Here is a 12,197-nt window from a genome sequence, read left to right on the forward strand (position 1 = left end):
TGCCACAGCGGAGGATCCCGCGTGCCACAGCGGAGGATCCCGCGTGCCACAGCGAAGATCAAAGATCCCATGTGCTGCAACTTAGACCTGGTACAGCCAAATAAATAAATAAATACTTTTTCAAAAATTTTCCTATTGTCTAGAAATTGTATGCAACCCCAGTTCCATAACCTGTGATCTCTCTCCCCAGGCAGAGTTGACTCTTGTGTCCTTAGAGGCCCCATGTTAAAGTGTCTTCTGAATACTCACTCTTTTCCAAACACAGATGGGTTTTTATGACTCCATGCCTGCTACATAACACCTTGTTTGCTTAGCCACCTTCTTCTTTGCCTCAAACTCCTACTCACTGTTCAAAACTCAGACCTCCTCTGCTGTGAAGCCTTTCTTGATGCTTACAGGCTGCATCAGTTACTCTTCACTCTGCATTAAGACAGGAATGTACCCACATTTTCATTTTAGAACTTACTACATTGTCCTGGGTTATTCATACATTTATGCTGCCCACTAGACTCTAAAGTCCCCAAGAGAAAGAATGGGACCTTATTCACTGACAAACCCAGTGTTTTCACTGTGAGGAGGGATGTATATTATGTAAGAAAAGCATGGTTGATTTGTAACCTATATACTGTCACATCAGTGGTATTGATCTTAAATATATAAATTAAAACTCTACATATAAACTGATTTAAACAAACATTTCCTATACAAATTTGACTTTATAAAATTTAAAATTTATTATTTTTGTCTCTAAGTTCCTCTAAATTAAGAGTTCCTCTTGTGATTTAAACGTGCCACGGTACAGGATATGAAGTACAGGTACTTTTTAAAAATGCTTCTGTTACGTAAAGTGAAGTTCACTCTGTCTTTCCCTCCTGCTTGCACATGTGCACACAGACAGACAGGCAGACACACACACACACACACACACTGAATATGCAAACTGATCAGTGAATAGCTTTAGACATTTTCATAGTTTGCAACTTTGGGTTAAGAATCTTTTTTTCTCTATGCAGTTTATTCATATTAATAAGGTATAAATGTTCTACTGATAAAACCAATATAAATTTAGGAGTTTAACGACTATGTTGCAACAATCGTCAGTATTTTTATACCTTTGTCCAATATTATATTGCATAGTGTATATATATTTATATATATTTATACATGTGCTCACTTTATGCAGTCCTATATATGTTTGCTCTCACCATTTTTTTTTTTTTTTACTTTTGCTTTCTTTCTATGTTCAACTATATCTCCTTGGTTAATGCTTTTTGGATGTCAAATATTTTCTTAAAATGATGATGCATATACACATATATATATGTGTATATGGGTTGCATATATGTGAATATTCACTATATATATTTCTAGTATATAGTCTGCATATACATATATATATATACACACACACATACTGTATTTAGTCTACATGTACATACACGCACACACATTACAGCTTGCCATGTATTAATATATAGTTTCTGAGTTTCCTTATCCTTTGAGGCCAGCTAATGATTTCCAGATAATGAGACTGAAGGTATATCTGAAGATTCTGGGCCAAAGAATGTTAATGGAGCCACCAACCTGGAAATGCTCTTAACTAGTGAGCACTCTGTTATGAAATCCAGAGTTGAGTGTGTGCTGTAAATTACGTTGTTTACTCTGTTGGGATCTCTCCTGTCATTATTTTGTGCTCTGGTGAACGATTTTGAGTCATAATGACTGACAAATTATACAAGTGATAATGCTGGATCTGTCATAAAGAACAAAGAATAGGATTGCCATTGTTGTACCTCCAAAGGGATTTTGTTTAAATGACCCCCTCAAATGTTGATCCATTATATGTTCCTGGGTTCCTCTCTCCCATCTGTCTCACCAGCCCTCTGCTCTCCAAATAAGCACAGTGTTCTTGTATATTGCTCTGTATTCATTTAACTTGTTTATCACATCTTTGCTGTAAATTTAGATATAGTAGATTTAGGATTTATGTTTTCTTCCTGCTTTTACTGCTTTCTCTTAAGTGAGAAAGATAATTGTGATTTCTTTTTATCTGAAAAAACGTTTTAATAGAGAATCATAGACTCAGTAGCAATACATCAGAGTCAATATCCTGGGTCAGGAAAGAACACAAGATATTTTGAAAGAGCCTCGGATAATTGTAATGTACAATCAGGGTTGAGGATCACCACTCAGGAGAAGAAATATGTCTACTTATCATGTAAGGAGTTGATTTTTTCACCTGGAATGCTTTTGAAACATAAGAAAATCTTCCCCAGATGACTATTTTTTACTGTTTTCCTCTTTGGGGCTTCCGTGGTGTCTCAGTGGTAAAGAATCTGCCTGCAATGCAGGAGACCGCCTACAATGCAGAAGACAGGGGCTTGATCTCTTGGTTGGGGAGTTCGCTTGGAGTAGGAAATGGCAACCCACTCCAGTATTCTTGCATGGGAAATCTCTTGGACAGAGGAGCCTGGTGGGCTAATGGCCATGGGGTCACAACAGAGTCAAACACAACTTAGCAACTAAACCACTACCATCATTTTTTCTCTTCCACAATTGAGAATTAGTTTCAGATGAATCTGGATGCGGTTATCTCAAAATTTGGCTGAGAATTCTTAAGTGGGAGGCATATCCTAAAAGGATGGTGCGTCTTGGTTCTTATGCATAGAATAAATATGTATAAGCATGCATGCAACAGCATTCTCTAGGTCACTCTGTTCTTTCCCTGGAATGCTGAATGAAGGTTGCTTTTCCAGGAGATTAAAAGTGATTCACCTAAAGCCCTGATATCTCTGTATTTGACAAGAAGTGTTGATCTGAGGATTCAGGCAGCTCTGTCTACTTAGGGGCATCAGGAATTTCAGGAACTATGAAAGGACAGCTTTGTAGCTGCCCATGGTGGAAGCTATACACAAGTACCTTCAGTAATGATTAACCACAGAGTCTGAATCGATGCCAAATAAAGGAAAATGAAAAGGACACCTATATGACACTTCCACACTGGTTTCTACTCTGAAAGTGGTTCATAAAATGTTTGTTTTTCTCCTTAGGTTCGAACCAGTGTTGTACCTGAACACAAGGATCCCCCACCAGAGGTTGGGGTAAGTGTTTCTTATATTTCTAAAAGGCATACTTGTTGCTTCTAAGCTAATCATTTGGATTTTTCTCTGGCCTACTGCCTGGTAGCTGACAAGTAAAACTGAGTTAAATTAACTGGGTGTGCTATGCAAGGAGACACTGTCACATATTTGCTGAATGGCATGGACTTCATTCCTTTTCTCCTGAAAATCATCATGATGTGAATTCATCTTTAGTTCAGGTGGCTAGAGAAAAGTCTAGAAATGGCCCTGCAGGAAACTGAGATGCCATTGGAACCAACATTCCTGGACCAACAGGAGGCTGGGAAATTGAAGATGTGAGTTCTACCTCTCCAGCAAGGAGACAGAGGACTAACTGGCCCTGGCCATGGGACTGTGATGTTTGTGCTCCCTGTGGCTTCAACACCATTGAGTTTAGTCATTTAGTCATGTCCAACTCTTTGCAACCCCATGGGCTGCAGCACTCCAGGCTTCCCTGTCCTTCACTACCTTCCATAGTTTGCTCAAACTCACATTCATTTAGTCAGTGATGCCATCCAACCATCTCATCTTCTGCCATCCCCTTCTCCTGCCCTTCGTCTTTCCCAGCATCAGGGTCTTTTCCAGTGACTCATTTCTTTGCGTCAGGCGGCCAAAGTTTTGGAGTTTCAGCCTCAGCATCAGCCCTTCCAATGAATATTCAGGGTGGATTTTCTTTAGGATTGACTGGTTTGATCTCCTCGAGCGCAGGTCAAAGAAAAACTGCCACCAAAGTATGGCCCAGTGTTGGGAGATCCAGCTAAGGTTTTCCTGCTGCATCAGAACCATCACCTCTTCAGCTTTTAGAAGTTGGGAGAACAAGAGGTTAATAGGTGATTTTGCTTAGACAAGGCAGTGGAAGCTCTTGAAAGGATAGCCCAGGAGGCTTGTCCCTGGGATCTGGAATTCAGAAAGGAGGAAAAAGTCAAGAAAGAAGTTGAGTCTGAGAGACCCTGTGGCTGAGCCAACTGAAAGGCGGATTTGAAATTCCCTGAAGTCCTACATGCAATTAGTAGCCTTCTTCCGGTGGGTGTGGGGAACCCTGTACTAGGTAGCGTTCACTTCCTCATTGACCACAGCTGCCATTCCAACTGGCCAAAGGGAGCCATCCAGAAAGCATGAACTGGCTGAGAAGTGAGTCAGCCTCCTCTGCATCTGTTAGCAAAGGCGAAGAAAAATGATGCTTCATGTTCGCTCATGCTGAACATTGACTTCAGGTTTCTTCCTGGGGCAGGTTGAATAACTCCGATTCAAGTGGATTTTCATGCTTTGTTTACTGTCTGTCCCTTTAGCCTCTTTTACTCTTCTTACTTCCACCACCAATGTCACTGCCAAGACTACAAGGGCTTCTATATTTTTCCACAAGGGACTGGCAAGTCCTTCCAGCCTCAGGCTTCCCTCCCAGCAAGCCCCATGCAGTCTCCCTGCCCACTTGCAGCTCCCTACTGGTGCTATCTCCCATTCCAAGATTTTGGTTTGCCAACTATCTTGTATTTGTTTAGACCACCAGAATACAAAGGGGAGGGTATGTCCAAAGATAATCACATAATATGATAAGAATCTAGTACATTTTCCGACACATCAGATATCAGTGAAATGGCACTTATATTGTTGAACTATATCTCAAGCATGATAAGCATGAGCCTAAATAAGAATAAGTCAGCATGCTTTCGGGGCTTCCTTGGTGGCTCAGATGGTAAAGAATCTGTTTGCAGTTCAGGAGACCCAGGTTCAATTCCTGCACCAAGAAGATTCCTTGGAGAAGGGAATGGCAACCCACTCCAGTATTATTGCCTGGAGAATTCCATGGACAGAGGAGCCCAGTGGGCTACAGTCCATGGGGTTGCAAAGAGTCAGACATGGCTGAGCAACTAACACTTTAAAGCATGCCTTGGCTTTCTAACATTCTCAAAATACATGGTATTCTGATAGGGAAGAATTGCCACACCTTGAGAAGCTATGAAGGACCACTGGTTAATATACATCTCATCACTCCTCAGAACGTTTTTTTGGATACTGAGAAAATTCTTGAGGGTTTAAGTTCTTGGGCAATGTGTCAAGAACTCTAGCCACTAAGTACTCCTATTTTAAAAATGAGCTAAACATTTTATTATAAATCTTTCAAATGCATCCCACACGTTTCTTTGCATTCTTCAGCAGCATCTATCAGAGGCACCCACATCTTTGTTGCTGACTTAGTCAAGCGGATACCAGTTTGTGCTGTGAAAACTTTTCAAGTGTATTCATAATAAAGATGTAATTTTATAATATATATGACTTCACCCTAAAGTGCTTTTTAATGTTTTTTGTAGACTCTTCATCACATTGTAATAGATTTCCTCTCAGTTTCTTTTTCTTTCTGATGTATTTTTTCAGCCCAAATATTTCATATATGCTGGGGTTGGAGACTGTGCAACTATGTCTGTTAGGGTTGAGAGTGAAGAAAAAATACTTGTACAAAGGTATGAAAAAAGCCCTGTCCTATAAGTTATTTGTAGGAGATGTTATGTATCAGCCTCCCAATATCAACTTCAAGTTTTCAAAGACCTTTTACAACTTATACCACAGTTACTCGATATAGTTTTATGAGAATAGGACAGAGTATAACGGACATATCCATTTAACCTCAAAACCAGCAGTGTCTACTAGAAATACAGTGTGTGCTACATATATAATTTAAAATTTTCTAGTAGCCTGTGCTTTTAAAAGTGTAAAAAGATACAGGTGAAATTAATTATAATATTTTATTTAGCCCCATCTATGCAAAAATATTATTTCAAATTGTAATCAATGTAAAAATAATTAATGATATATGTCACACTCTTCTCATATCATGTCTTATAATTTTGATGTATATTTACATGTAGAACACATCGCAATTCACAATAGCCGCAAACTAGTGCTCAAGCTGGATAATGCAGCTCTGGACAGCACTTGAAACAATTTGGGAGGTTCTCGCAAGTTGAAATTTAAAGACAACCTATTACTTGCCATAAAGGCTTTGTGAGATGAACATAGGTGTTAGAGATATGCATATAGAAGGAGTACTTCTGCCGGGTCCTGCTGTAATACCAGGGCACCAGACTGCTGAGGACCTGGTTCAGGGAAGTATGCAACCCTGCTGAGCACTGTGGATGTCTGTGACTCGAAGAGTCCTTGCTGGGACTGGAGGGCTGCTGCTGCTGCTAAGGAACACTGGAGTGGTGGGAGGGACTGTTTATCTGTACACTCCCATAGAGCAGGGCTAGGGATTGACACAGATGTCTTGCTTTCTGCACCCTGCTTGAGATCACTCTCCAGCCAGGTGAATGGTTGAAATCGTGCATCTAGTAACATAATAATCATCTACTTTGGGTGCTTGCACCAGGATGATAATTGTGAGTGTTGCATCATTGTGAACAGGCAAGAAAGGTCAGAGCCACACAGAGTGGGGACAGAGAGCCTGTCAGAAGGAAAGGGGATTGCCACCTGTCCTGGAAGTGAGGCCCACAGTGTGAGGCAGGATGAAAGGGTTCTGGACTGAGGAGGAAGAAACCTGGATTCGAACTTGGCCTCTGCATATTAACTAGTTTTGTGACGGGGTGTAAGCCAGTTAACTCCTATGGGTCCCTGATTTTTATCTACAGGCGGGCCATGTCTCCACAAGTATTAACTTTCTTTGAATGCATCCAGACTCCACAAGTCTTAGCTTTCTTTGATTTCATCCAGATATTTCTTGGGCTCTGATAAACGTTCCACATGATCTAATAAAAATTTGATGTACAAGAAATCATAGCTATGGTGTACTCAGCACTATGAACTGCAAGGAACCACATAACATTCATATATCTCTTTCACTAGGGTGTTGTTCAGTTATTAAGTGGTATCCAACTCTTTGCAACCCCATGCTGCATGTCAGGCTTCTCTGTCCTTCACTGTCTCTTGGAGTTTGCTCGAACTCATGTCCGTTGAGTCATAATGCCATCCCACCATCTCATCCTCTGTCGACCCCTTCTCCTCCTGCTCTCAGTCTTTCCCAGCATCAGGGTCTCTTTCGGTGAGTCAGCTCTTCACACCAGGTGGCCACAGTATTGGATTTTCAACTGTAGCATCAGTCCTTCCAATGAATATTTAGGGTTGGTTTCCTTTAGGATTAACTGGTTGATCTCCTTGCAGTCCAAGTGACTCTCAAGAGTCTTCGCCAGCACCTTAGTTTAAAAGCATCAGTTCTTCAGTACTCAGCCTTCTTTATGGTCCAACTCTCACATCTATACATGACTACTAGAAAAACCATAGCTTTGACTACACAGACCTTTGTCGGTAAAGTGATGATTCTGCTTTTTAACACACTGTCTAGGTTTGTCATAGCTTTTCTTCTTTTAATTGGCTGCAGTCACCGTCTGCAGTGATTTTGGAGCCCAAGAAAATAAAATCTGCCACTGTTTCCATTATTTCCCTATCTATTTGCCATGAAGTGATGGGACCAGATGCCATGATCTTAGTTGTTTGAATGTTGAGTTTTAAGCCAGCTTTTTCACTCTCTTCTTTCACCTTAATCAAGAGGTTCTTTAGTTCCTCTTCACTTTCTCCCATTTGGCAGAAGAACTTATTTTTCACTAGAGTTTATTTCAAGTTATGTTTTGCCTGAATCTAACTTTTATTTTTAAACATGTGTTTTCCTTTTATATAACTGGAATTTCTCTAATTTCTCTCAGACATTTTTTAATACTCTGCCTTTTCCAAAAATACTTACAGTGGACTTATGTTTAAGTCATCTGACTTCTGGGCATATTTTCCTTAAGCACTATATAATCTAATATTTATGCAGTGGTTTCTATTTTCCCAGTAATGTACTAAGTGCTTTGCCTAGATTACTTTAATTCTTATAACAGTAACTGTGAGAAAGAACTATTATCATATGCAACTGTTTCATACAGAAACTAAGGCCTAATGTGGTGGAATAAATTGCACAATTCCTAGGTTTGAGAGAGAAAAGACAGACCTACAGAGTGCTTCAATGCCCATCAGTGGACAAGTAGCCTGGGGGCTTGGAGAAATGATTTATTTGCCCAGATTTTAATTTTTGGATATAATCCTGAATTTAGAATAGCACTTCAGACCTCCAATTCTAGTGTCACTATTTAAAAAAAATTTTTCCCCCTAATATTGGAGCTTCTACTTTAAAACCTTTAGGCTAAGAATTTTATAAACAACATTGAAGGAGAAATAAAAATGTTACCTAAGTTACATGTGGAATATAAAAATTTGTTAAAAATAATTTTATTAAATTTTATGATTATGATCAAAATGGCAGTAAGATAAAGTACGCTTACTCCTTGGAAGAAAAGTATGACCAACCTAGATAGCATATTGAAAAGCAGAGACATTACTTTGCCAACAAAGGGCTGTCTAGTCAAGGCAAGGTTTTTCCAGTGGTCACGTATGGATGTGAGAGTTGGACTGTGAAGAAGGCTGAGCACCGAAGAATTGATGCTTTTGAACTGTGGTGTTGGAGAAGACTCCTGAGAGTCCCTTGGACTGCAAGGAGATCCAACCAGTCCATTCTAAAGGAGATCAGCCCTGGGATTTCTTTGGAGGGAATGATGCTAAAGCTGAAACTCCAGTACTTTGGCCACCTCATGCAAAGAGTTGACTCATTGGAAAAGACTCTGATGCTGGGAGGGATTGGGGGCAGGAGGAGAAGGGGACGACAGAGGATGAGATGGCTGGATGGCATCACGGACTCGATGGATGTGAGTTTGAGTGAACTCCGGGAGTTGGTGATGGACAGGGAGGCCTGGCGTGCTGCAACTCATGGGGTCGCAAAGAGTCGGACACGACTGAGCGACTGAACTGAACTGAAGATAAAGTCACTATATTAAGTTTTTCTTTTGCATTAGTACTGTGTGCTCTTTTCCCTCCATGGGAATTCAAGTTGCAGAAATAGAAAAAACTATTTTCTCTAATTCATTCTTTTACCAAGAGTCCAGTGAATATTCATGTAAATGAATGATATGTTTTCCACCTTCTGAGGTGTGGAAGGTCATAATCTTACTAATATTTTTATTGAAGTGAAGCAAACATATAAAAACCCGCTAGAAGGTAAATGTATGGGCAAGTCCATTGTTCAGTATTGCAATGTGAAATTATGCACTGTCTGTAAATTGGGGGATTTTATTAGTGCCTTTTATTTTATTTTTAATTTTTAATTGAAGGATAACTGCTTTACAATGTTGTGTTGGTTTCTGCCATATGTAAACATGAATCAGCCATAAGTATACATACATCCCTTCATCTTGAGCTTCCCTCTCACTTCCCTGCATCCCACCCCTTTAGGTAGTCAGAGTGCATTTTTTTTGCAACATGAAGTACTAATGTATAGTTATTTTTAGAATAAAATTTTAAAAATTTAGAATATATAACACTTGTTCTGGTTTGACATGGTTTCATAATATCATTGGGTTTCCCAGGTGGCTCATTGGTAAAGAATTCACCTGTTAAGGCAGGAGATGTGGATTTGACCCCTTAGTTGGGAAGATCCCCTGAAGGAAATGGCAACTCGACTCCAGTATTCTTGCCTGGGAAATTCCATGGACAGAGGAACCTGGTAGGCTGCAGTCCATGGGGTTGCAAAGAGTTGGACATGACTTACCGACTGAGCGCGCATAATACCTAAGGTGATTTGTAACGGCTTGTATGATTTCTGTAAGCTCTCTCTCAAAGGATAATATCCTTTGATGTTAATCATGGCCCTGACAATTGTGATGGAAAGAATTGACTCACGAGCGTCCTTTTTTGGCACACGGCAAGCTCTCCCAGGGCAGCAATGGGCGTAGCATACAATCCCTATGTTCTGAACAATGGACTGAGCTAGAAGATGGATGGGCTAGGGGCCTGCTTCCTCAGTAGCTCCGGGTCTGTGGGCAGGAGACACATCAGTGGCTTGTGGTCACAGACTACTTGCAGCTGTGTCTCTTGGTGTGTCTGTAGAGCATTTCTGAAAATAGCCCCTCCACCTGTTCCTTCCTACACTCCCGTCTGGGACATCTGCCACTTTTATTGCTGAAAAGACCACAATAACATGCATGGTATGCGCAGATTGTTTTCTTAATTCTAAAACCATCTATACCTTCAAAATCTCTAAAGGCAAAGAGAGGAAATAACTTGAATTTTGGGGACACTGACATTTCCACTGAGTTAAGCATTTTCTTCGAGTGAGGATAATGAGTGAGGGGTGGAATTTAAATTAAAACCCCTAATTACCAGTGAAAGAGTAAGTGAGACATGTCTTCAAAGCACTGAAATGCTAACGTGAAATTCACTAACATAGTACACAATCTGCAGGCTAAAAAACTGTTTTGATTTCCCACAGTTCAGTGAACTGTGTGCTCAGTCGCCCAGTTACGTCCGACTCTTTGTGGCCCCGTGGACTGTAAGCCCACCAGGCTCCTCTGTCCATGGGATTTTTCCCGGCAAGAACACTGGAGTGGGTTGCCATTTCCTACTCCAGGGTATCTTCCCAACCCAGGGATAGAACCTGCATCTCTCGCGTCTCCTGCGTTGGTCGGCAGATTCTTTACCACTAAATGGTTTGTAAATATCTGCAGGAGGCTTTCTTCTATGTATCATAGAATAACTTCCTTGAAAGGTAGTGTGTATGCCATCCGTTCATTCATTTATCGTCACTCACTATCACACACCTGTTAAGCAGTGTTTTATCAGAAAGCAAAACTCAATGGGGAACTTCAAATCTCAATTTTTATTTTGAGGGGAGGGCAAAATAGGCAATTAAATACATAATATTTAAGTAACAATAGAAACGATATATCAGGGTAAGGAATAGAGACTAGCAGAGTTTGGGAGGGAGCCCTTTTACACAGAGACAGCCTAGTAGGCCTCTGCTGAGGTGGTGTAAATACTTTTGTTCAGCTGGGAATCTCCTCAACTGGCTTGGCCCCTTACTGAAAAGTCACCTAAATTTCCTGAAGCTTTGTTCATACAGCTCATAGATGTCTTTTCTGCCTTGATTCACTGTCATCATTCATGTCATCAGAGCTTTGTTTCCACAAATCTTCTGTTTTCACATAACATTCTTCATCTGATAATTTAGTCTTCTGTGATTCTGGATTTGGGACTTGTCTAAACCATCTCTTTGAGTTTCATGTGAATCAGTTGGGCTTATCATTACTAACATACCGATATCTCCAACCTGACAACCAAGTTGTATTTCAAATTTTTGCCTTTATGACTTTTGAACCAGTTCTTCTAAGTTAGAGCTTTGAAAAGAGAAGAAAAATTTTGACCTGAAACTTTTCTCCCCTATAGCCAGTGATCTGTTTGTATAGGTGCAGCCTTTTATGTATGGAATAATTGCACACTTTCCTCTGAAAAGACCCAGTTGACTTAAACCTGGCATCTCATTTTAGGGCAGGCTGGCAACAGAGATATGAAGAGAGAATGTTGTGGAAGATGTAGTGTGGACTTCTTGTAAAGTATTGTAATGTGTTAGACAGCAGTGGTATGGGTAATAATATGGGTTTGATATTTTCATGTTTACATGTTGACCTTGAAAGGAGAATGAAAAATCCTATTTATGGTATACCATAATATTCTGACTTTTAAATCACAAGCAGCCAGGAATATTAAAAAGAGATGAAAGGTTTTTATCCTGGAAAAGAAAAACCAATTTAGTATTTTATTCTTCATATTATGAGTCAGAGAATGTAGAAGGTAGATATATTCATAGATAGCCAATACCCAGTATGATAGATTTAAAAAACAATTTTAGAAAATGTAACTAAATAAGTACCATTCTTTTTTGCATGTTGGAATGAAATTGTCCCATGATAGTGTAGAAATAACAAAGGAAACAAATACTTTTAAACATTGCTGTGATGGGGGAGAAATATAGCATTTCTATTTATAGCTTGTACAGAGTCCCACATAAAAATAGCTTCAACTAACAGATTTGCTCATTTCTGGAATACAAAGTTAGTGCTGCCCATGCCTTGAGGAATTCTAATAAGAACAAGCACAGCATTGGTAAACATCGAACATTTGTAATCTTTTCTTTTATACAAGTTTTCTTAGGTGGAGTTTGTG

General features: G+C 39.9%; 1 protein-coding gene across 4 annotated transcripts in view; it reads left to right on the top strand.

Moving 5' to 3' along the window:
* The window catches only part of INPP4B (inositol polyphosphate-4-phosphatase type II B), a 704,914-nt gene that overhangs the window by 408,959 nt on the left and 283,758 nt on the right, over positions 1 to 12,197 (top strand). For all 4 annotated transcript variants that reach the window (XM_040250456.1, XM_040250457.1, XM_040250454.1 and 1 more), the window contains one exon: positions 3,051 to 3,101. In XM_040250456.1, coding sequence (XP_040106390.1) covers positions 3,051 to 3,101 — 51 coding nt within the window. The remainder of the gene's footprint in view (positions 1 to 3,050; positions 3,102 to 12,197) is intronic.

This window comes from Oryx dammah, unplaced genomic scaffold, assembly GCF_014754425.2.
Source record: "Oryx dammah isolate SB20612 unplaced genomic scaffold, SCBI_Odam_1.1 HiC_scaffold_12, whole genome shotgun sequence".
Taxonomy (NCBI): Eukaryota; Metazoa; Chordata; class Mammalia; order Artiodactyla; family Bovidae; genus Oryx; species Oryx dammah.